Source organism: Medicago sativa, chromosome 7 (assembly GCF_051527215.1).
Source record: "Medicago sativa cultivar Bolivia chromosome 7, Bolivia_mono, whole genome shotgun sequence".
Lineage (NCBI taxonomy): Eukaryota > Viridiplantae > Streptophyta > Magnoliopsida > Fabales > Fabaceae > Medicago > Medicago sativa.
The window spans coordinates 10,778,737-10,803,202 of NC_140755.1; the positions used below are offsets into that span (position 1 = coordinate 10,778,737).

The following is a 24,466-nucleotide window of genomic DNA, read 5'->3' on the forward strand; positions in this document are numbered from 1 at the left end:
ATTTTGGTTCAACTCCAACTACAATAGCTCTACCAAATCCACTCCTTTTAAAGCTTTGTATGGTCGTGAACCCCCACAGTTACTAAAGGGCACCTCAACTCCTTCCACAGTGGAAGAGGTTAATCGGTTGGCTGAAGAACGAGACACTATTCTTCATGATCTTCGTTCTAACTTGGTGAAGGCACAAAACCAGATGCGCACTCAAGCAAATAAGCATAGGCGTGATGTGACCTATGTTGTAGGTGATTGGGTGTATCTCAAACTCCAGCCATGTAGACTCAAGTCACTAGCCAAGAGAATCAATGAGAAACTCAGTCCTCATTTTTATGGGCCTTATCAAATAAGCAAAGTCATTGGACCAGTGGCATATCAACTTCGGCTACCGGCTGAAAGTAAGATTCATCCGGTTTTTCATGTGTCCTTGCTGAAGAAAGCTATAACTCCGGCAACAAATCCTCAACCGTTACCCCCCATGCTGTCAGACGACTTGGAACTGCTGGTGGAACCTAAAATGGTCAAGGCCGTCCGTACAAACTCAGCTGGTCAAGTGGAAGTCCTAATTCAATGGAAAGATTTACCAGAATTCGAGGCCACGTGGGAATCTTATGATGTCATCAATACCCAATTTACACCTTTTCACCTTGAGGACAAGGTGAAACTTTTGGGGGGGAGTATTGTTAGCAGGCCTCCTATAAAAAATATGTATGCTAGGCGAAAGCCCAAAGGCCCAAGTAGTTAAGCCCATATTATGCAGTAGGTGTGTTGCTTTTTAAATAGAATAAGGATGGGGAATACAGATCATTCAGTGGTTTTACTTCTGTGGGTTGGTTTGGGAGAGACTAGGCTCTCTAAGTCCTAGAGGTTGTTTAATTTCCAGCAGTTACAAATTGTAATTCCCATCAGTTTCCATTTCTTTAATTACAATAAAATATCTCTGGGCAATTCAACAGAGAACAAGAAATATACCAATGTTCTCAGTATACCCTTTCCATATTCCACCATATTATTCTGTAATCTAACAATTGGTATCAGAAAAACCGATCCTACATCATGTTTATAGTCCATACACGACAGCAAATGGAACAACGATTGGAGTTTTTAGAACGTGCTTATGAAGGTTTTGTAGCAACCCGTGATGAGGTAAAGGAATTGCGACAAATCTTGGAGGCTAATAAGAGTGAATCACAACGCAGATTTGATGAACTTCTGGAAACCGTCCGCGGGTTAACAGTGCGAGCAGATTCAGGTGACACTGGTAGTGGTTCTGGAATTCGCAATCCGGAGGACAAATGGCGGAAATTAACGATACCTATGTTTGAGGGAGATGATGCGTATGGGTGGACAAGTCGTGTAGAGCGCTATTTTGATTTGAAGGGAGTTACAGAGCAAGAAAAGATTCAGGCCGCTATGGTGGCCATGGAAGGAAAAGCTCTCACATGGTATCAGTGGTGGGAATTTTGTTCTCCAAATCCTACCTGGGAGGAATTCAAGGCTGCATTGATCAAGAGGTTCCAACCCTCGATGCTCCAAAGTCCGTATGAATTGTTGATGTGCCTTAAACAAACCAGTTCCGTCGAGGAGTACAGAGCTCAGTTCGAACTGTATGCTGGACCTCTTAGGGCGGCAGAGCCTGAGTATCTCAAAGGTATATTCCTTAATGGTCTCAAAGACTTAGTGAAGGCTGAATTAAAATTACATCCGGTAACTAGCTTAGCCGAATTGATGGATTATGCACAACGCATTGATGAAAAGAATGTGCTTTTAAACAAAGGGACTGCACACACCCAAAAATCAACAAATTTTAACAAAAGTTATCCATCCAACCGCACTGTTACAGTGGACACAACGAACAAAGGAAATCACACCAAACCTGCAACAAACACTACAGCAGGTGACACCAGTGGTACAAAAAATTCTGGTTCATTTCGTAACAGGCCGTTTAAAAGACTTACAGATGAGGAGTTACAAGACAAATTCACCAAAGGCTTGTGTTTCCGTTGTGATGAGAGATTTTCTCCAGGCCATATATGCCCCAATAAGCAATTCAAGGTGTTGATCATGGAAGAAGAGGACGACAATATTGAAACACCCCAACAAACTTCAGAATCAGATTCGGCCCTCAATAACCTGCAACTATCCATGTATAGTATTTCCGGCTTCACATCTAAACGAACCCTCAAGTTGTGGGGTGATCTTGATGACCACAAGGTTCTTGTCTTGGTGGATTGTGGTGCATCACACAATTTCATATCGTCCAGGTTGGTGAAAGACATGGGTTTAGCATTGCAGGCCACAACTTCCTTCACTGTTGAGGTGGGAGATGGAAGGAAGATTCCATGTGAAGGGGTGTGTCAGCAGCTGGTTCTCAACATTCAAGGCCTATACATTCAACAAGATTTCTATATCTTTGAATTGGGAAATGTGGATATTGTTCTCGGTATGGAATGGTTAGCCCAACTTGGAGAAATTCGAGCCAACTTTGGAGATTTAATTCTCAAAGTTCCCACACAAACAGGGGTGCATGTCTTAAAAGGGGATCCCACGTTGTCAAGAGCGGTTGTCTCTCTCAAAAGTATGTACAAAGCCTTACAAGCAGCAGGGGAAGCTTATTTATTAATTATTCAGGCCAATTCTGCAGCAGCAACACAACAGTATGTTGTTCCCCAATGGCTCAAAGAGGTTCTGGAATCACATCATGAGGTCTTTCAAGAGTGTTTGAAGGGTTGCCACCTGCAAGGACCCATGACCATGCAATTGTTTTACAAGAAGGAGCTTCAATTCCCAACCTGCGACCATACAGGTACCCACATTATCAAAAGAATGAAATGGAGAAATTAGTGAATGATATGTTGAAATCTGGAATTATTAGACCAAGTATCAGTCCCTATTCAAGTCCTGTCATACTGGTTAAGAAGAAAGATGGTGGATGGAGATTCTGTGTGGACTATCGTGCCTTAAACAAAATTACAATCCCCAACAAATTCCCTATTCCAATAATTGATGAATTGTTAGATGAATTGGGCGGTGCTGCCATTTTCTCTAAATTAGATTTAAAGTCTGGCTACCATCAAATCCGTATGAGGATCGAAGACATTCCTAAGACAGCTTTTCGCACATATGAAGGCCACTATGAATTTATTGTCATGCCTTTTGGTCTCACCAATGCACCATCCACTTTTCAGGCTTTGATGAATGAGGTATTACGGCCTTATTTGAGGAAATTTGTTCTAGTGTTTTTTTATGACATTCTGGTGTACAGCAAAAATGCAGATGATCACAAGAGCAACCTTGGAGCTGTTTTAGCTATACTCAAAGAACACCAGTTAGTGGCCAATTATAAGAAATGCACATTTGGCCAGCCACAGTTGGAATACCTTGGGCACATTATTTCAGCACAAGGAGTAGCGGCAGACCCAAAGAAAATTGATTCAATGCTCACTTGGCCGGAACCAAAAGATATTAGATCTTTGCGGGGATTTCTAGGTCTCACAGGTTACTATAGACGATTTGTTCGCGATTATGGAAAAATAGCACAGCCTCTCACACAATTACTCAAGAAGGACAATTTCTATTGGAATGACGATGCTCACATTTCATTTGAGACATTAAAAAAAGCCATGGCTGATTTGCCTCTTCTCACTGTTCCTGACTTCTCTATTCCTTTCATCATTGAGACTGATGCTTCCGGTAAAGGTTTAGGAGCTGTCCTCATGCAACAAGGAAGACCAGTTGCATTTTTAAGCCAACCACTATCCGACAGGGCTCAGAAGAAATCTGTTTATGAGAGGGAACTTATGGCGATTGTAATGGCTGTGCAGAAATGGAGACACTATTTGATGGGCCGCCATTTTATCATCCATACTGACCAAAAAAGTCTGAAATTTCTTCAAGATCAGAGAATTTTGGGTGAAGACCAATTCAAGTGGACATCTAAATTGATGGGCTTTGATTTTGACAATGTTTATAAACCTGGTCGCGAGAATCGAGTAGCGGATGCCTTATCCCGTCGTATGACCTACGCCGCTGTCTCCATGGTGCATTTCACAGACAAGGAAGAATGGGAGTCTGAAGTGTTAAATGACATTAAGCTACAAAGAATCATTCATGATCTAGTTCAAGACCCTACCACTCATCCAAACTATACTTTTCAGAATAGGAAGTTGTTTTACAAAGGGAAGTTAGTCTTACCTCGGGGATCATCAAAGATTCCAACACTTCTCCGGGAATATCACTCTTCACCCGTTGGTGGCCATTCTGGATTTTTCTGCACTTACAAACGATTGGGAGCCTTAGTTTATTGGGATGGTATGAAGAAAGACATACAAAGTTTTGTAGCTTCTTGTGACATCTGCCAACAAAACAAGTATCAGACCTTATCTCCTGCAGGTCTCTTGCAACCCCTTCCTATTCCCACTCAAGTATGGACAGACATTTCTATGGATTTTATTGAAGGCTTGCCTAGGAGTCAAGGTAAGGACACTATTCTTGTTGTAGTGGACAGGTTCACTAAGTATGCTCATTTCATTCCTCTTGGTCATCCATTTAATGCCAAAACTGTGGCCGAGGTCTTCCTTCAAGAAGTAGTCAGATTGCACGGATTCCCAGCGACTATTGTGTCTGACCGTGACAAAATATTTCTCAGCTATTTCTGGACAGAATTATTCAAGCTCGCAGGTACCAAGCTTAAGTTCAGCACAGCCTATCATCCTCAAACGGATGGCCAAACAGAGGTGACTAATAGATGCCTAGAGACTTACTTAAGATGTTTAACAGGTACTAAACCGAAAATGTGGGTGAAATGGTTGGGTTGGGCTGAATTTTGGTTCAACTCCAACTACAATAGCTCTACCAAATCCACTCCTTTTAAAGCTTTGTATGGTCGTGAACCCCCACAGTTACTAAAGGGCACCTCAACTCCTTCCACAGTGGAAGAGGTTAATCGGTTGGCTGAAGAACGAGACACTATTCTTCATGATCTTCGTTCTAACTTGGTGAAGGCACAAAACCAGATGCGCACTCAAGCAAATAAGCATAGGCGTGATGTGACCTATGTTGTAGGTGATTGGGTGTATCTCAAACTCCAGCCATGTAGACTCAAGTCACTAGCCAAGAGAATCAATGAGAAACTCAGTCCTCATTTTTATGGGCCTTATCAAATAAGCAAAGTCATTGGACCAGTGGCATATCAACTTCGGCTACCGGCTGAAAGTAAGATTCATCCGGTTTTTCATGTGTCCTTGCTGAAGAAAGCTATAACTCCGGCAACAAATCCTCAACCGTTACCCCCCATGCTGTCAGACGACTTGGAACTGCTGGTGGAACCTAAAATGGTCAAGGCCGTCCGTACAAACTCAGCTGGTCAAGTGGAAGTCCTAATTCAATGGAAAGATTTACCAGAATTCGAGGCCACGTGGGAATCTTATGATGTCATCAATACCCAATTTACACCTTTTCACCTTGAGGACAAGGTGAAACTTTTGGGGGGGAGTATTGTTAGCAGGCCTCCTATAAAAAATATGTATGCTAGGCGAAAGCCCAAAGGCCCAAGTAGTTAAGCCCATATTATGCAGTAGGTGTGTTGCTTTTTAAATAGAATAAGGATGGGGAATACAGATCATTCAGTGGTTTTACTTCTGTGGGTTGGTTTGGGAGAGACTAGGCTCTCTAAGTCCTAGAGGTTGTTTAATTTCCAGCAGTTACAAATTGTAATTCCCATCAGTTTCCATTTCTTTAATTACAATAAAATATCTCTGGGCAATTCAACAGAGAACAAGAAATATACCAATGTTCTCAGTATACCCTTTCCATATTCCACCATATTATTCTGTAATCTAACAGTTTGCTACAATAGACCCACTCATTTTCATGAAGGTCTATTTTAGCAACCAACACCTTTTCACTTGGACACAAATGCCCAAGTTTTTGTTTTCTGGACCAATCAAAACTGAAGGACAAAAAGGTAATTAGTTGTTCTTTTTTCTTTCTTTCTAATTTTTCTTTTCCACTGACGATTCATGTAACTCCCGCTTCTCTGTCTTACTTCTCCTTTGTTCTCTGTCTTTTGGTTTGCTGCTCAAATCACTGATGTTCTTCAACCTTGCTTCTCCTTTGCTCCTCAATTTCACGTGAAATCACATGCCAAGAAAAGGTCAGTAGTTGGTTTCTCCCTTTTGGTTTTGATACCTTTTCAACGTTTTTCTTCTTCTTTCTTTTGCATGGCTAGTAGTTTCTATATTATTTGGTTTCTCCCTTTCTAGATTATACCAAAAGTTCATATTTTTTCTTCTCTTTTTGGGTAATTTATAATTATTCTTGCCAACAATGATTTGTTTAATTTTAAATACAACTATTCAGATTTGAATTGAGATAATTATGTCCATTGAGGGAAGAAATGAGTGGGTTGATGAGCTTCTTAGAGATAACAATTTAGTATATGAAGATGATGAGGCCATTGATTCTCTGACCTTTCAAGAGCCGCAACATGGACCTTTGCCTCAAGCCAATCACATTGATGATTCTGTTCCTTATGAAGGAAAGGTATTTAACAGTGATGATGAGGCTTACAACTTTTACTGTTTGTTTGCTCGAAAAAAATGGTTTTTCAATTAAACGTCATCATGTTTACAAATCTATTAAGAATCAGTCGGAAGATAATCCATTAGGTGTTTATAAAAGAGAGTTTGTTTGTCATCGTGCTGGTACTATTAGCGTAGACAAAGATAATGAAGTGGAAGGTAAAAGGAAACGGAAGTCGTCAAGATGTGGTTGTGGTGCTAAATTGTTGGTGAATATAGCAACAATTAACTCTGAGAAAAAGTGGGTGGTGAAATATTTTAATAATAATCATAACCATGAGTTATTAGATGATAAAGAGGTTAAATTTCTTCCTTCTTATCGAAGTATTCCAGCTATTGATCAAGATCGTATTCTTTTGTTGTCAAAAGCTGGTTGTTCTGTTAGTTTGATAATTAGAGTGCTTGAGTTAGAGAAAAACGTAGATGCAGGAAATCTTCCATTTTTGGATAAAGACATTAGAAATTTCATTCAATCTCAAAGTGGTATTGGTAAAGAATTTGATGCTTCAAACGTTCTCAAATTATGTAAAAGTCTTAAAGATGCAGATAATGCATTTGAGTATGAATTTTCAATCGATGAAAATAACAAATTGGAGCACATTATTTGGGCATTTGGTGATTCAATTCGAGCATATGAAGCCTTCGGAGATGTGATTGTTTTTGATACCACTTATCGAATAAATCGTTACGACATGCCGCTTGGTATTTTGGTTGGGGTCGATAATCATGGCAATTCCATTTTCTTTGGTTGTGTTCTATTGCAAAATGAGAAGATTCCTTCCTTTACATGGGCTATAAAGGTACATTTCTATTTATTTGAGGATATCATTTCTCAATAAATTTGAGTTTTTAGTAAGTTATTCTACATTTTTTGTATTTTCATACTTTTCTTAGTTTTGTCAAAGGAAAATATCCACAAACAATTCTTACAGATCAAGATCTTGCAATGAAAGAAGCTATTGCAATGGAATTGCCAAACACAAAGCATGCATTTTGCATATGGCATATCCTGGCAAAGTTACCAACTTGGTTTTCTCTTCCATTAGGGTCGAGATACGATGATTTTAAAGATGAGTTTTATCGATTATACCATTTAGAATGTGAAGATGATTTTGAGAGGGAATGGAAATTGATGGTTGAACAGTTTTGTCTTAGCAAGGATAACCATATTTACTTGCTCTATTCGCTTCGTCAATTTTGGGCCCTAGCTTATTTGAAGGACTTCTTTTTTGCTGGAATGACTACAACTGGACGTTCAGAATCTATAAATTCATATATAAAAAGATTCCTGGGAGCCAATACAAGTCTGACTGATTTCATAAATCAAGTAAGAAATTAATTGAGTTAATTGATTTTTCTCTAGTAAGATGCATAGAATTATTAGTTTTAATTTACTAATAATTAATATATTGTTGTGCAGGTTGGGGTTGCTGTTAACATTAGAAATCAAGCTGGAGAAGAAGCAAGAATGCGCCAAAAGTACCACAATCCTCGTATTAGAACATGTTTTCCTATTGAGGAACATGCCGCATCTATTCTTACACCTTATGCCTTTAAGTTGATTCAACATGAGATTGAGTTGTCTACAAAATATGCAGCAACTGAAACTAATAATAGTGTATTCATTGTGCGACATCATACCAAAAGTGACGGAGGCTGCTTTGTAAGTTGGATACAAAAAAATGAATCAATCCATTGTTCTTGCAAGGAATTTGAATTTTCTGGGATATTATGTAGACATGCTTTTCGGGTGCTTGTGATGAAAAATTATTTTACCCTCCCTTCCAAGTATCTTCCTCTTCGTTGGAGACAAGAAAATTCATTGATTCCAAAATCTAGTCACATGATTAACAACAATGGTGGCTCCCTTGTTAAGTTTAGGTCCTTAATTCAATGTCTAGAAATTGAATCCTTGAAGACAAAAGAACGAGAACAAGCTGCAACTAGAGAGTTAGAGAAAGTCATTCAAGTGATTAAAGCCATGCCTGAAATCCAAGAAAAGTTGGTGGGTGTTGATTCTACGGTTCCAGATAATGATGAATTGAATGTTGAAAATCCTTTACCTTCAAAAACAAAAGGTCGACCAAAAGGATCAAGGCTAAAAGGAGGAGTTGAAATTACAAAGAAGCCTCGTCATTGTCATGTTCCAAATTGCGGTGGAATTGATCATGACTCGAGGAATTGTCCAAATAAAAAGAAAAATATTGAAGCATTACCTTCTCAATCTCCTAATAAGTAAGTTTTTTTTTCTTTGAGGTATTTATTTTTTAAGTACACAATCTTATTGAATGTTTATATTGAAAAATTGAATTTGTTTTTTTTGTTCTTCCTTGTTATTTTTGTTAGGATGCTGAAGGGTTGGAGAAAATCATCTTAAAAGTGAGGTCTGCTATACTATGTTGCAACAATGATTTCTTAGGTAGCTGCAGTTTATGTTTTGTTCAATCATGGTGGTCTGCTATGTTTGCATCAATGTTTCAGCAGTATTCCAGCACTGTTTCAGTAGTGTTTCAGCAGTGTTCAAAGTCTTGGCATGGTGTTTCAATATTGCTGCTGCTGTTTTTGCTTTCTGTCATTAGGGGTGCATGTTATTGTTCCTTTTGGATTGTGGATTTATGTTTTTGCTTGTTGTTTAAGTGCTTTGACACTATGTAAGACATGATTGTTTCACAATATTGAATTATGGTAATGTTGTTATTAGTTTGATATTGAATTTACAATGCATAGCTTCTCAATTTTAGTGTCGCAATATCAAACTAATAGATCTGATGGCATTTGATAGCAGAAGATTATTCTATCAGTAGCCTATCTCTCCATTCATATATATTGATAAAACCATAATAACTCATTGTTAAGGTCGATGGCTCACTGAAATTAAAAAGATAATGAAATTTAAAATGAAACATGTCACTAATTAATCTTGTTAGTTTTAAGGGAAAAAAACTGCATGTACAGCCGTTTTGGTATGGTGGATGGCTTGGGTTTTGGTGGGCTTGGCATGTCTGGCAGGAGTTGTTTTTCCTGCATTTTTTAGCAGGTTTTTCTGCTGTCCAGCAGCTGCTATTGTGCAGTTCAGCTGCCAGCAAGCTTTCATGTGTATGCTTAAAAAAATATTGCAGTAATGATACAAATGTTGAATCTTTTTTGCAAAAATCAAATGCAAACTGTGAGGGACACTGTCGTACACATTCTATAACCATGTGTATTTCATTTCCCTGCAAATAGTTATACTTCCTTACACAGTCGACACTTGCAAATAATGGAAATGTCATGTATGCTTAGTTAACTGAAACTGATAAATGATAATACAGAAGAAACTGATATAGCAATGTGCTGACATCAATAGTTAACTCTCATTCTTATTAATAAAAACTACGGGCATAAGCTATGCCAAATTACATGCATCATTTCGATAGCTAATATAACATACATCATCAATACAAACAATAGGTGCCGCATATAGACGGAACACCAAATATAAACATACAAACACCCGAAACCACAAAACTCGAAACCAAAAGTTACCCACAACCAAAATTAATCCTGATGCTATTTTATAAGGTAGCCGAAACAAAAAACAACAGTAGCCTGCTAAATCCTCCAGGTGAGAGCATAAAATTGCTTCAACACCAGCTCCCCAGTACTCACAATAGGACGCTAACAGCACAAACATCAGCACACCAGAGAAAAGAAAACCATCAGCACTGTTTTCTTTGTTGATATGTTGCACCCGAAATGAATCAAAATTCAACAAAAAATCATTTGTAGAACCACTATTGCTTCTAAAATTCAGAATTGTTAGCAAAATTCACAATTCCTTTTGCAGAGTCCAAATTAGGAAACACGTTTTCGATGGGACGACGCAAATGAGATGAGAGATACAATGGGATGATAAAGCCGAAATTGAAAACTGAAATCCCAAATCAAAATAATAATCATGACTAATTTATGTGTTTTTGGGATTTAGGGTTTTAGCTGTTTCTCTGTAAAACAGATACCGAAAACATGATTAAGAGAAGAGGTCGAAAATTCAGAAGATTCATGATAAGAAATTGTTGGTGAATAGATGGAGATTTGGTGAGAGAACGACGAAGAGGGATAAAAACTCAGAAGAGGGAGAACGATGGACATGAGAAGAAAAATTAGAAAGAAAGAAAAAAGAACAGCTAATTACCTTTTTGTCCTTCAGTTTTGATTGGTCCAGAAAACAAAAACTTGGGCATTTGTGTCCAAGTGAAAAGGTGCTGGTTGCTAAAATAGACCTTCATGAAAATGAGTGGATCTATTGTAGCAAACCCCTATATATATATATATATATATATATATATATATATATATATATATATATATATATATATATATATATATATGTGCATCGAATGAGCTCCTCCTTCATCTAAACTCCCCTACGTTTTTTTCTGTTAAAAATATTCCGAGAACAAACTTCCATCCAAACTTCAATAATGCTCTACCCCCTTTTACTGGAAACCTAACCTATCGACACAACAACACCAATTTGCGGGTCGACTTCCTGAAGAATCTGACTGAATACGATGTAACCAGTGGGTTTCTGGTTTGCTGCGTTTTATATGCTTTTTTTCCGTTTCAGTTTGTTTTGGTTTACTGACCAGTAATATGTCAACTGACTGATCAAATTCTTTTGTTTTATTGTTAGATGTTGCTCAAGGTTTTTGTGAGCAGAATTTGGACAGGGATTCTACATGGCAGAAGTTGGTTGACGATTGTGGAATTTTTTGGGAATGCATTTTGATCTTTGGTGCTGAACCGTATGAACACTGCAGGATTGGTGGAGAGTGGAAACGTTTCGTGGATGCACGCAATATCTCCGAAGTGTTCAAGATTCGGTTTGGTGTGCCATCTCCTGGAAACAATGCTACTGTCTATTTTAAGTCTGTAACAATTAGGGTTTGGTTGCACTTTGATCGGAGTGGTGACGGATGATGCCAGTTTTTGTTTTTGCCTTTTTTATTATGTTTTGTTGTCTTTTATCATTGTATTGGAACAAGTTGATCTAAGATCCTGTTTTGGTTTTTTATTTTCATTCAGGCTTTTATGAGTTATGGCACACATCCGTTAATTCTAAACTCCCTTATGCAATGAAATTGATTCTGTTTCGCTTTAATCATTGTTCGCCATTTGCTTTATTGTGTATAAGCTGTATGGCTTTTTTTAGCATATAATTTCACACCTGCACTGATATCTTTCATTGGTAGAAGAAGTTAATTGATTTGTTTTTCCACTTATCTAATCATGGATTCTTTCAAAAAAAAAAAAAAAGGAGTAATCATCATGTTTTATACATATAAAAGCTACCAATAGAATTGGCATTGCTTGAAACTTTGTTGAATGGCATGAATTGTCCTAACTGTAACTTAATCAAGGCACCAAAAAATTGTAACATTTCATGTTTTCCCAAGTAAATTGTTTTATCCTTTGTTCACGTTACTGTTGTCAAAGGTAGAAAAGAAAACAGATGTCGTATATCAATGTAATAGTTTTTGAATCCTTGGCAATTATTGGTTATGATTGTGGACAATTAACTACTGGACAATTTCATTCAATGTCATTTAATCTCAAGCATTAAACAAAAAAAGAGTATTTCCTTATTTGAAATCGACCAAAAAAAAAAAATTGGTGAAGCATTTTTTTATAAAAAGGACATATTTAATCTAAATCCAGCGAAAAGAAGAAGTGTGGACTTGGGAGATATTGAAATCAGGACTTTTTTTCCCCATTTCTCTCTTATTTTATTTTTTTAATCTTTTTTTATCAATAATTTAAGTGTTTTTGTAGAAACCTTTTTTTTAATAACGTTTGGTTTACAGTAATGTTCTTAGGGAACAAAAAAAAAATCTCATAATAAAATATACAATTTTTATATTACACACAGATGTATATTTAAATCAGAATGCTGTCCTAAGGACCCAATTGTTTTGAAGAAAAAGATAAGGACATATTTAATCTAAAGCATGAAATAAAAAAAAAAGAGTATTCCTTATTTAATCTCAAGCAAACAAAAAAAAAATAGGTGAAGCTTCTTTTATAATAAGGACATATTTAAGCAAAAACCAGGGAAAATAAGAGGTGTGGACTTCAAAATGTCGCTTAAAATATGGACATATTAACGAGAGTTAAGGTCAGTCGTTTAAAAATGTTGGCATATATCTTCCAACACCTGTTTTTTCTCATGGACAATTATATGTCGTTGTATCGAGAGTTACTTCAAGAGAAGGTTTGAAGATTCAAATAACTGATGAAGATGGTGAAGATTCTGATTCTACGTCCAACGTCGTATATAAGGAAGTGTTTCGTAATATATGATATAAACAATATTAGGTTATTTCTAGTCACACCCCTAAAATGTCAGGTTACACCCAAATATTTTTAAAATTTTATTATAATACCACATTTGCCCTTCTTCATAAATCTTCTGTAAGCATTCATCTATGTCACAAAGATCCATAAATTCATAATATGTTATCAAGCTTGACAAAAGATCAAAGATTGAATCATAAATTCTTCTATTGATAATCAATTGCACAAATAAGTGAATCCATATGAGTTTCTGTATGTACATTGATTGAATTTACGTATACCTCCGTAATCTTAATTTATATAACACAAAAAATCTCAAAGTTTACGTACATGCGTGTGAATTAAATTAACGTAGATTGATTTCAAAACTTTGTACGTGAATTCAATTAACTTGAACTACGTGAACTTAAGTTCACGTTTGCCACTTTTAAAATAACTAGGGTTGTTCCCTTTCGCCTATTCACCGTCAATTGATTCCACAATCGTTGCGGCAATCGTGATATTGTAGCAAGTAGCGCTATTCATTTCTTGGTGAATCACATAAGAAAGCCACCAATTCTTGTTTATAGGTAACTAGTGGCGACTGGCGAATGATGTAATGTGTTGTGGTGGTGTTCGGATTGATATGTAAAAATAACATTTCGTTCTTTCAATTTTTTTCTTCTAGATTCCATCAAAATGAATATATCTATTTAACAATATATTGCTTCTTGTTAGATTTAAAGAAGATGAAGGAAAATGAATGGAATTAGGAGATCATTTGAGAGGAAACGAGGGAAGAAGATAGGTTTTGAAAATTTGATTTCATAATAGTGGTATTTTGGTCTTTTCGGGGTGTAACTAATTTTTTAAAGGGTGTGACTAGAAAAAGTCACAATATTATGTATGTGTTAATTTATGTATGTATTATGTATGTGTTAATTTGACTACACTGACTATCTGTTTCATTATATTATTACATATATTATTACATAATGCTATCTTATTTTTTTTATTTTTTTGTTTAAATCGCATTTTAATATTTCTGTGATCATAAAAATAATCACAGAAATATTTTTTTTTTATGCTAATAAGAAGGAAAAAAAAAATTTGTGATCATAAAACTCGTGCGGCAATCTAGTACGATTAAATATAGATAAGTCTTTTTCAGGTTTTCAATTCAACAACTCAGAAAAGAAAACCTAGGGTTCCGCCGAATCGAAGGAATTTCAGAAGAGAAGAGAAGAAAAGAGGATTTTAGGGTGAAATTTCCATTTCCTAATCATTCTCTTTCGTTCTTGTTTCAATTTCCAATTTCGTTCTTCGATTCTGTCCTTTTCAGGTTTTCAATTCAACAAGAAGAGAAGAAAAGAGAGGATTTTAGGGTGAAATTTCCGTTCCCGTTCGTTCCCATGGGTGGAGGCAGCAAAAGCCGAACAAAAAAGAAATCCAAGTCTAAGAAGAAGAAACTGAGTCTGTTCCTCTCTCTATCTATCTATCTTTTCCAATTTTCATAACATTTAGTATTTATCTTTCAACTAATTCCATTTTTTATTTTTATTTTGTAGCATCTTCTGAACGTCAATCTATTTATGATCAGATTTATCGTCAGGTGTGTTTAATTTGGTTATGGTAACAAAAACTTATAACATAATGATGATGATGATGATCTTGGTTCTCTGTATAGGTACTATCTGATATACAAGCCAAAAAAGTAGCAGAAGAAGAGGAAGCCCGTCGATTAGCAGCAGAGGCTCTTGCTCAAAAAAAACTGCAGGCCCGCAAAGCAAAAGAGGCAGCAGAAAAGACTCTTGCTCTAAATTCACTCTGGTCATTGGCTGATGCAATGCGCTGTCATTCCTACCCAAACATGACTACAAAAACGCTTTTTCTAAAACTTGCAAAATCTACAAACACAGCCGTAGGTTTTCTTAAAAATTGCTCTAGGATTGTCTTGTCCTTTCCTTACTAAGAAACAACGTGCTTGAATTTTGAATTTATTCATGAAATTTTGTAATCTGTATGCAGCTGGACCATGAAGATGATACGCTTTTTCGAAAACTTGCAAAAGCTACAAACACAGCCGTAGGTTTTCTTAAAAATTCCTCTAGGATTGTCTTGTCCTTTCCTTACTAAGAAACAACGTGCTTGAATTTTGAATTTATTCATGAAATTTTGTAATCTGTATGCAGCTGGACCATGAAGATGATACAGCTTCACCAATTCAACCTGTGCACATGCCAACACAATATGGCAAGGTGGTGAGCCTTCTACAAGACTTTTTTTTATTTTTATATGACCTGCATAAACCTATCTCCTGTTCATGAAACTGCCTAATGTGTGTGTCTGGATATTAGTTGAATGCAACCTGAACATTCATGTCAATCAATAAGTATACCACTTCTATTCACTTTTCATCTTGAAGTCAGTGTTAACTTACTTTGTACTCAGTGATTCAAACATAGCCATAGCTTTTCTTTAAAATTGGGATACTTCTTGCTAATACACCAAATGGAGAGAGCCTTAGGCAATGCCCTCTAGGACTGTCTTCTTTCCTTACTTATAAGAAATTAAGCAAAAGGGACGTGCTTCAATTTTTAATTATGTATTTGCAGGTCAACTATGAAAATGATATGAAGCCCTTGGATGCCAGCAGCAGCCAGCCGTTGGATGAGCTCAACAAGTCAACACAAAACATTAGCCTTGAGGATAAAGCTGCTGTTCAGGAGGGGGGTATTGGCAGCGCCCAACTACTCTAGATATTGGACCTAGGTTTATTATTTTGTGTCGCATAGCCTAGTTGTTGCAAGTGTACTATGAAATGGCTTCTGGAGTAAGCGAGCAACCAGAGAAACAATATTTATAACTAATAGTGTGGCTTTGTAATATGTTCTGAATCCTTCTACTTCCTATGCATACTTGGAGAAGTTGTGTTAGCAGTGCATACCTTGGTCAAGCTATTTATTCAACTGCATATCTGACCTTAGTTAGGTGACATTCGTCATGAGCATTGCCAGATTACCATTTAATGTTATTCACGTTTCCAATTTTGCCTCTTGCAAAAAACTTTTGTTCGCAAAAACAAAGTTTTTTTTGCCTTGAAAACAAAATTTGGTTTCTAAAAACCGAATTTTTCATTGGTTTCTAAAAACCGAATTTTTCATGAATTTACAAGGGCAAATTCTCAAATTTAATTTAATACCGTTAACTTGACTTTTTCGTTTTCTAAGAGAGTATATTATTAATGGTGTTGATTTGGTGGATTTTTTTTGGTACATTGATTTGGTGGATTTTATTATACCTTTTTACTGTTTAAACGAAAGTATATGTATTGTCAATAGTGATGCACGAATTATTGAAAGCTCCAGAAAAATTAATGTATTGTTAAATGAATATCATATTGAAACAAGAAATGATATTTGTCTAAAGATATATTTGTCTTAAATGAATATCGTATTGAAACAAGAAATGAAGAGATGCTGAATATCTCTATATATTACGACACATATTTTAGATAAAATAAGTGTAATGAAAAAGTTATAAACCAGAAGTTTATACTACACTTTTAAATATACCAGTGCAATTGAAGCACAAATTATTGTTTAAGTATCAATAAAAAACTTAGTTTTACAGGTATACTAATGCAATACATATATATAATTAAATTTTCTGCACATTACCATATAAATTTTTGTTGAATTTATTTACTTTGAAGGTTTCTTTCTGAGCGATGCCCTTTAATTCGTGCATATGGTGCTATCCGATTCAATGCAAAAGCCAAGGTTTCATCAGAGTGGCTGGCTTTTGGTTCTTTCTACTTCATGATTCCTCAGGTGCATACATCGTGTTATTTCCAAAAAACTAATTAGCTATTCCATTTGTGTTACTGTGTTAGTATTTATAGCATTGAAAGCCAGAGATATCTGACCGAAAAAAATTGACAGGTTGAATTTAATGAGCTTGAAGGAGGATCAATGCTTACCACTACTATTGCTTGGGATAATGCTCTTGCTTGGTCATGGGAAAATGCTACGAGTGCACTTCAAGAAACATTTTACAAAGTGAGTGCCTTACAGATTATTAAGAGGATGATTTGTTGAAATAATTGAGATACTCTTTACAATGTCTCTATTCTAGTTTACATTGAGTACTTTTATTGTTAAACACAATTAATAAAAAGGCACTGAAGCCACTCTGCAGTCAGAGACGTAGGTACAATTGGTCGAACTCCGCGATCAAATATCGTGTGTTCTCTTTTTGTATTTTTCATATTTTGAACCAAAGTTTCTGTTCTAACAAATTGGTCGATATATAGGATACTTTGGATTAGGATTCTTGCATGACCAGCTCTAGGTTGTTAATCATTCAACCTCTTGTGTCCTAGTGTTTTCTTTATTTAATATTCTTTGAATGACCAAAAATGGAATTAAGTAGGAAAAAGATGAATTTCAATGCATGATCAAACATTGTTAATAGATTTAGTTGAGGGATTAACCATACATTTTTTTTGCTGCAGGTTTCTTCTTCCATAGTGAAGTTTCCCAAGCAAGCTCCTCCAGCATTGATACTAAGCAGCCATAACATTCCCTAGTAAATTAGATTGGAATCTTGCTGTTAATAAAGCTTTGCAGATGATAGAGCGAAATGATTCTTCGCTCTCCAAGGTCAACTACATCTCAATCTTGCTGCTTATTTTTGTCCAAATTGTTTCTCTGTTAGCTTTTGCATCATTCCTTGTGTTGCAAGAAATCATTTGAAAAGCTCAATTTCTTCTTCCATATTGGAAACTCAGGTTGTTCTAGCATGGAGCACTAGAGTATTGCCTACTGCTATTATCGATCCTTACCAGTTTTTCCTTCAGCCGCCTAATGCACCAGCATTTATTGGAAACACAGTAAGTTACTATTTCAAGATATGCTAAAATTTCGACAAAATATATCCATGAAATGAATTTCGCTTAATATTTTAAGTTACTATCTAAGTTATGCTTTATAAATTTTCGTCAAAATAGGATGATTTTGTTTACCTCAAAAGGTGGACAACCTTTCTTGAAACTCTATTTTGAATTGAATCAGCAGCAATGATACATTTTACTGCTATGTTTCCATTTTAATTTTTATGTACTTGATGAATAGCCAGAGCAACTCTTTCACAGAAAAGGCCTACATATCACTAGTGATGCTTTGGCCGCAACCCGTGCTAGAGGAGTGTCACTAGAACTAGACCATCAAATTGAACTTGACCTGCTTACCAGGTTTACCTTGTTGCTTAAGGCTTTGATTTAAACACTGTTGTTTAATGGTTGTTTTCATCGATGCTTGTGATTTTTTCTTATTGTTTTCTGTTTGCTTTTGGTCATACAGTCTGAAGGACGACATCGAGTTTACTATAGTAAGAGAGACCATAAGAAGAAAATTAGAGGCAAGTTTTACGATTGTTAGCATGAATTGCTTTATTAAAGTATATACACTTCCCAATACATTTATAAATCCACGATTTTGGTCCTCCAAATTTTAAAAAAAAAAAAATCGACCTTGGAAGTGTTTTGGAAGGCAGTCTGCGAAAAAGTTACAATCGATTCAACGAAAATGGTCAGAAAACTACTGAGGATCCAACATTTATTTGCTCAACTAACTGGCAGGTTAAGAAGTGAAGAGGATGAGGTAACCATGATACAATTTAAGTTGGAAAGAGCAAAGTTTTCAATCTTTACAATGAAACTATGAAAGCACCTTTATTAAATTTTCACACCATATAACTAAGGTGTCAAATTTTCTCTCTTTTTTTAGTTTGAAATTTTGTCATCACTTCACCAAGTCCCGCAGTTTGTGGATTTCCAACAGAAGAGGCACAACTTTTAATTGCAGAAACAGGTGCATTCATTTTTTATAAGATGTTCTTCAAATGACTTTAGACCTAAGCATTTATGTTTTTCTTTTAGAAATGTAAAATGTGGTTTAACTTGGTAAAATGTTCTTACTTTGAAACATGGTGTTCAGAAGTGTTTGATCGAGGAATGTATGCTGGACTTGTTGGTTGGTTTGGAGGAGGAGAGAGTGAGTTTGCCGTTGGCATCAGATCAGCATTGGTGGAAGAGGTTAGATATGTAATATCTTTAATGTCACAAATGGTGTATCGTGGAAAAATATTTATTTACTCAAATTCCGCTACATTATAGCGCTATAGCTGACAACACTGCATGATGAATCATAACATTGGTAAGTTTTTTAATATAGGAACTAGGTGCTTTGATATATGCTGGGACAGGAATAGTTGAAGGAAGCAATCCATACTTGGAGTGGGATGAGCTAGAACTCAAGACATCTAAGGAGTGTTTGTCTGTCAATGCATACATTCACCGCAAACGATTGCTAGCAAGTTTGTTATTCTACTTTATTTCCGACAGTGTTGCGAAATAGTGGCTGTAGCATAGCAGACTTTGAACAAATCGCTATTATTCCTGGATGCTATCTAGTACAAAGTCTTGACAGTCGCTTTTGTGGTGCTATAGCACTGCAGCGTAGCGAAATTTGAACAAACTACTATTTAACTGTTGTGACATTCTCGATGTTTTCTGATGCTCAATATTTGATTTCTTGCAGGTCAAAAAAGAGTACACAAACTCTGTTATTTCCTTCATTTCAAGCCACCAAACATCTTCAAATATTGATACATCTTATTTAAATCTAGAACATTGGACACACAAACACTATCCTCAAATCAGTTTCTTTTCTTTGAGCATCAATTTTTCTTTGCTTCCTTAAAAATCGACCATCGGCTTAATCTTACTTTACTTGTTCAATCAAGCTACTTATAATTTTTAGCATCTATATGTGTATAATGCGTATTTTAATAATGATTTCTATTTTGCATTTTCTAAACGTTGCGTGAAAGTTCCTTTGTTATAGGAATTTCTGATTTATAATTTATTTTTTTTAAAATGGCATATATATTATATGGGTACCTTGCATAAGACGGACAAGGAAAACAACATAAAAAATACAACAGTGCCTTATATTAGTGGCACCACACCAACATAACACATCCCTAAAAAAGTGCCGGATAAAAAATATCTGATACAATACTCACAGCAACCGAACTGCAGCTGTCAACAACATAACAACAGAAAAAAGAATCAGCCGAACAGCAATGGAGGGAGATCAGACATAAGCATAGCCATTGGCAGCCCCACACCAAAAACTACCATGCAAGAGTGTACACTTGATGTCTCAGCCGAACACTAACCCCACGGGAAAAGAATAGACAAAAGCCATCCCTTTTCATCTTCTTAAACAATCTTTTGGGTTCCAAGTCTACTCATAAAAAGAGACAGGGATCTATTGTCAATCTACTTTAACTCCAGTATGCCACGATCAAACTTTTATCTCTTCCGCTGTTTCATGAACCGTCCTCACCCTATTGTGATGAATTCTTTCGTTTCGTTACCTCCAAATCACCCAAAGCGCGGCATGCCAAATTAGCAACACGCCTTTACGGATTTTCCTTTGCTTTGTCTCATCCGACCAACAAACCAAGTGCACAAATAAGTTTGGTGGAGTAATAAAATTAAACTCCAATCATCTCAACTTCTATTGACATACCTTGTCCACCACATTGCAATGAAGAAAGAGATGATTAGATGTTTCTTTACCCAAATTGCAGAAAACACAATTAAGGTTAGAGTTCCGGTCCAACACATTACGAATTACAAGCTTCGAACGCGTTGGAATACAATCCAAAAGGAGAGTCCATGAGAAAGCCACCACTTTCGAGGGAGTTGGACTCCTCCAAATGAGACCAAACACCTTTTCTCCAAACTATTTAAATTACCCTCTAAAACCAACAACTTTTCAACCACCGTACAAGCGGATCTAATAGAAAAAACGCCATTTTCCCGATCTCTAATTCCACGAATCCTCAATGTCAACCCCACTTAAGACTCCAATAATTGCTAAAAAATTATCAATTTGCTCCAACTCCCACACAAAAGGTGTTCTCCAAAAAGCCTCCAAGTACCTCCTCCATCTCCATTGTCAGCTCTCCCATCTTTGCCTCCTTTTGACTTGAAATTGAAAAAAGTCTGATTTACAAATGTAATTATTTGATCATACGTGTTTTCTAAAGTGATATTTTCTTTCCATCTTAGGTAATGGAATCTGAGTTAAAGAGGCTATATGACACTGTCACATTCATGAAATCATTTTATCACTTTGGGAACAATTACATAATTTAAAGTACAGTGTACTATATGGCTTAAATTTTAAATATAACTAGCACCTCAATTTTTTCTTGACAATGAAACAAATTCAATAGAAGATCAATGAATTCACAACCACACTTTAATCTAATATTTTTTAAGCAAGACCTCCTTAATAACCTTGTCCAAGTTCATGTATGAACAACCACCGATACTGGTGTTCTCTTCCGCTTTCTTCCTTAACTCTACGGCATTTTGCCTCATCTTCTTTCCTTTATCTCCTACCGTCAATTCATTGATCAGCTTCTCTACCTCCTCTCTCTTCACATTAGTATCGATTTCGATTCCAATCTCCCATATATTGCAGATATATCTACAATTTATTGGTTGATCACCAAAAAATAGCCAACACAACATTGGCACTCCAGCAAGTACGCTTTCAACGGTTGAGTTCCATCCACAATGAGTCAAGAATCCACCAATTGAAGGGCGGTTCAGTACTTGCTCTTGCGGACACCAGCTTGCAATTAGACCTCTATCTGAAATTTCGTTCTCAAACTCAGATGACATAATAAAGGAGCCGCCAATGACAAGATCATGCCTAATGATCCACAAAAATGGTTTCTTGCTATTGGCCAGACCCCAAGCAAACTCTAATAGTTGCTCCGGAGTCATAACTGTAATGCTGCCAAAACTCACATAAACAACAGACTCAGGTTCCTTTGATTCAAGCCATTCAAGACACTTGGTATCTTCTTTCCAAAGATTGGAACCTAAAGATGCCAAGTTATTATGTGGAGTTTGATTTAGTAGTGAAGGTAATGGTCCAATGGTATATAATGAAGGGAACATAAAAGATAGTGCATTCATTACATCACTCTCAAGTTCATCATAAGTGTTAAAGATAATAGCAGAGGCTTTGTGAAAGCTATCTCCCACTTCAATGACAAATTCTAAAATGGGATCTTTACGATCTGCAACCCTTATTACGTCAGGTAGATCGTTCAGTCGAAAGTTCTGCAATCCTGGAATACAGTTTACTTTGGCGTCTAAGTAACTCTCATCTGCTTATCATAATTATAAAAGAAGTCAATAGCTTGCTAGGAATACACTCGCTAACGCTTTCTAACACACTTTTTTTACTAGTTAACATTTATGAGTCTTGTCAAATTATGTGGGACTCATGAATGTTAATCAGAAAGAGTGTGTTGAAAAGTATTTGACAAAGAGTTCGTTACTAATATTATTCATATACACAGACACAAAGAAAGAGACAAAAGATCAAGTTACTTCAAGAGTAATATTGAGTAGAGTCACCGGTTAATGAGTCATTATCAATATTAAATTTTATCAATCCAACCGTCAAATTAAAAGTTCTCATTGAGTATATCAACTCGTCAAATTGCTATAAGGTCTTTCATTAAATTATACTTTATGAAACAAATTCAAACGATCATAATCTCATATACGAATGTTAGATTTATGAGAGAGAGAGAGAGAGAGAGAGAGAGAGAGATCGCAAATGATTACCTTTGAGCGGTATTAGACCTTTGTCAAACATTGTACGAAAGTGGAAAGTAGTCAAGAAGTTACATGCACTAGTTGGTGAAAAGAGAAGGATTGGGAGTGCATTCTCTCCAGCAACTTGTATGGTAAATGGCATGTAACAATCAGAAACAAAGCAAGAAACCGGTGGCGTAAGACCAGCATTCGCAGAGTCATGAAGTCTAGCAAGAAGTTCACCAAAGGGTTTGATGAAGTTCTTACTAACAGATTGAGAAAGAGATGTCAAGTCTTGACGAACATCACCATTACCTTCCATTGGAGTTAGACCATCTTGGATGGTCTCAAAGACAAAATCGGTGAAACCATCAAGAGAATTAGAACCTCTTGATTTAAGCAAACAGTTGTGATTGCATTCTGTATTGACAAAGGTTATGTGAAAGCCTTTAATATGAAGAAGTTTTGCTAGTTTTAGCAGTGGATTTATATGCCCTTGAAGAGGATATGGAATCTGTTAGAGGATAATTACTTTTGTATATCTCATTGTATTTATTATTCTGTTAACTATGTAATCTTAGACATCATTGCTAACAGTCAACATCTATAGTGGTCAACTGTATAATGAATCACGACCATTATACCTATTGATAGTCATTAAGGAATTGATCATTCCTTCCTTAAGTACAGGATCATTCTGTTGTATATATGTGGTCAACACTTATCAATAATATTCATTCAAACCTGAAACAATATTACTCTCATATAAAATTCTATCTCTCTTATATGGTATCAGCCTTCTGAGCTTAACAGCAATCACGATCCAGCAGCCTATATACCTTTTTTTTTCTTCCCTTCTCATCATCATGAGCACATCAACTGCTTCCAGCAACAACACCTTTGCTGTTGGCACCAATACGGTGGTTGTCCTCAACACACACCACTCGCTCAAACTCACGAGCACCAATTACCCAGCCTGGCGTGTTCAGATGAACGCTTTGTTCATTGGATATGACCTTACCGGCTTCATTGATGGCACAGTAGCGTGTCCCGTCAAAACAGATCCAAATTTCAGCTATTGGAACAGGCAAGATCAACTTATCTTGCATGCTATTATCACTTCAGTTGATCCTAGCATTATCACTGCCTTAGGCAATGTCAAAACATCCCAGCAAGCATGGGATGTCCTCCAAAAAATGTTTGCTAGCAAAACTCGTGCACGTATTATGCACCTCAAAGAAAGACTCACCCGATTTAACAAAGGAGCCAGCCCTATCACCGAATACCTCACCAATGTCAAAGCAATTGCAGATGAGTTGGCTATTATCAATTCCCCTCTTGATGATATCGATCTTGTCATTCACACATTAAATGGTCTTGGAACTGAATATCGCGAAATAACAACCGCGATTCGAGCTCGAGAAAATCCAATCAGCTTTGAAAATCTTCATGATCTTCTCACAGATTTTGAAACTAACCTCAAAAGGGATGAAGTCTCTGGAGACAATGCATCACTCTCATCAATTGCCACTGCCAATGCTGCTTTCAAAGGAAAACCATCTCAGCTGAAACGTGGCGAACAATGGTGGATCCCCGTCCTCTGGTCAATCACGCCGAGTGATCTGTCAATATTGTGACAAACCAAATCACACAGCAAAGGTCTGCTACAAATTACATGGTTACACTACTACAAAATATGGAAAAAATAGCGCCCTTTTCATAGCGCTTTTAACACTAAAGCGCTATATATAGAAACACGGAGGCTTTAGATAGCACTTTTTGTAAAAAGCGCTACCTTTGATACTAACTCAAAATAGCGCTTTATTTAAAAAACGCCATCATAGGTTCATTAAAACATAATAAATATAAAAAAAATTCA

At 36.3% G+C, this 24,466-nt stretch overlaps 4 protein-coding genes and 2 pseudogenes across 7 annotated transcripts; 5 read left to right on the top strand and 1 right to left on the bottom strand.

The window, feature by feature from the left end:
* The first annotated feature begins 1,050 nt into the window (after window positions 1-1,050).
* LOC146904173 (uncharacterized) lies at window positions 1,051-2,838 on the top strand. Its single transcript, XM_085726149.1, has one exon. It carries the CDS (start codon window positions 1,051-1,053, stop codon window positions 2,836-2,838), a length of 1,788 nt encoding a protein of 595 aa, XP_085582275.1.
* Window positions 2,839-6,019: 3,181 nt separating this feature from the next.
* LOC146904174 (putative protein FAR1-RELATED SEQUENCE 10 pseudogene) lies at window positions 6,020-7,414 on the top strand (annotated as a pseudogene). Its single transcript, XR_015020077.1, has 2 exons — window positions 6,020-6,148; window positions 6,355-7,414. The product of XR_015020077.1 is annotated as a putative protein FAR1-RELATED SEQUENCE 10 pseudogene (transcript).
* A 44-nt stretch (window positions 7,415-7,458) lies between these two features.
* LOC146904175 (protein FAR1-RELATED SEQUENCE 11-like) lies at window positions 7,459-9,310 on the top strand. The gene is made up of 3 exons (XM_085726151.1): window positions 7,459-7,902; window positions 7,996-8,810; window positions 8,922-9,310. The coding sequence occupies exons 1-3, from the start codon at window positions 7,522-7,524 to the stop codon at window positions 8,950-8,952; spliced, it is 1,227 nt and encodes a 408-aa protein (XP_085582277.1). The 5' UTR covers window positions 7,459-7,521; the 3' UTR covers window positions 8,953-9,310.
* Window positions 9,311-14,056: 4,746 nt separating this feature from the next.
* On the top strand, window positions 14,057-15,829 carry LOC146904176 (uncharacterized). Of its 2 annotated transcripts, none has more exons than XM_085723870.1 (7): window positions 14,057-14,079; window positions 14,292-14,363; window positions 14,459-14,502; window positions 14,578-14,811; window positions 14,919-14,975; window positions 15,083-15,151; window positions 15,506-15,829. In XM_085723870.1, the coding sequence occupies exons 2-7, from the start codon at window positions 14,303-14,305 to the stop codon at window positions 15,647-15,649; spliced, it is 609 nt and encodes a 202-aa protein (XP_085579996.1). In that variant the 5' UTR covers window positions 14,057-14,079; window positions 14,292-14,302; the 3' UTR covers window positions 15,650-15,829. The 2 variants fall into 2 exon arrangements, with proteins under 2 accessions (XP_085579996.1, XP_085579997.1); XM_085723871.1 differs by lacking the exon at window positions 14,057-14,079 and adding an exon at window positions 14,080-14,152 and having other exon boundaries at window positions 14,233-14,363.
* Window positions 15,707-19,639, top strand: LOC146904177 (isochorismate synthase 2, chloroplastic-like; annotated as a pseudogene). The gene is made up of 11 exons (XR_015020078.1): window positions 15,707-15,723; window positions 16,606-16,723; window positions 16,835-16,951; window positions 17,407-17,554; window positions 17,683-17,784; window positions 18,026-18,144; window positions 18,254-18,315; window positions 18,447-18,553; window positions 18,680-18,763; window positions 18,890-18,987; window positions 19,127-19,639. The product of XR_015020078.1 is annotated as an isochorismate synthase 2, chloroplastic-like (transcript).
* A 1,439-nt stretch (window positions 19,640-21,078) lies between these two features.
* LOC146904178 (7-deoxyloganetin glucosyltransferase-like) lies at window positions 21,079-23,096 on the bottom strand. Its single transcript, XM_085723873.1, has 2 exons — window positions 22,618-23,096; window positions 21,079-22,151 (listed from the first exon to the last, which is right to left on the bottom strand). Exons 1-2 carry the CDS (start codon window positions 22,907-22,909, stop codon window positions 21,235-21,237), a joined length of 1,209 nt encoding a protein of 402 aa, XP_085579999.1. The 5' UTR covers window positions 22,910-23,096; the 3' UTR covers window positions 21,079-21,234.
* Between the last annotated feature and the right edge of the window lie 1,370 nt (window positions 23,097-24,466).

What these genes read in the sequence shown, in the direction of transcription:
- LOC146904176 (XM_085723870.1), top strand. Translation starts at nt 14,303, where the DNA reads ATGGGTGGAGGCAGCAAAAGCCGAACAAAAAAGAAATCCAAGTCTAAG. An exon ending in GTCTAAGAAGAAGAAACTGA is followed by an intron (nt 14,364 to 14,458) that starts GTCTGTTCCTCT and finishes TTTATTTTGTAG; the next exon opens with CATCTTCTGAACGTCAATCT. An exon ending in CAAAAGCTACAAACACAGCC is followed by an intron (nt 14,976 to 15,082) that starts GTAGGTTTTCTT and finishes ATCTGTATGCAG; the next exon opens with CTGGACCATGAAGATGATAC.
- LOC146904178 (XM_085723873.1), bottom strand. Translation starts at nt 22,909, where the DNA reads ATGGAAGGTAATGGTGATGTTCGTCAAGACTTGACATCTCTTTCTCAA. An exon ending in AGGTCTAATACCGCTCAAAG is followed by an intron (nt 22,152 to 22,617) that starts GTAATCATTTGC and finishes TATGATAAGCAG; the next exon opens with ATGAGAGTTACTTAGACGCC.
- LOC146904175 (XM_085726151.1), top strand. Translation starts at nt 7,522, where the DNA reads ATGAAAGAAGCTATTGCAATGGAATTGCCAAACACAAAGCATGCATTT. An exon ending in TGACTGATTTCATAAATCAA is followed by an intron (nt 7,903 to 7,995) that starts GTAAGAAATTAA and finishes ATTGTTGTGCAG; the next exon opens with GTTGGGGTTGCTGTTAACAT. An exon ending in CCTTCTCAATCTCCTAATAA is followed by an intron (nt 8,811 to 8,921) that starts GTAAGTTTTTTT and finishes TATTTTTGTTAG; the next exon opens with GATGCTGAAGGGTTGGAGAA.
- LOC146904173 (XM_085726149.1), top strand. Translation starts at nt 1,051, where the DNA reads ATGTTTATAGTCCATACACGACAGCAAATGGAACAACGATTGGAGTTT.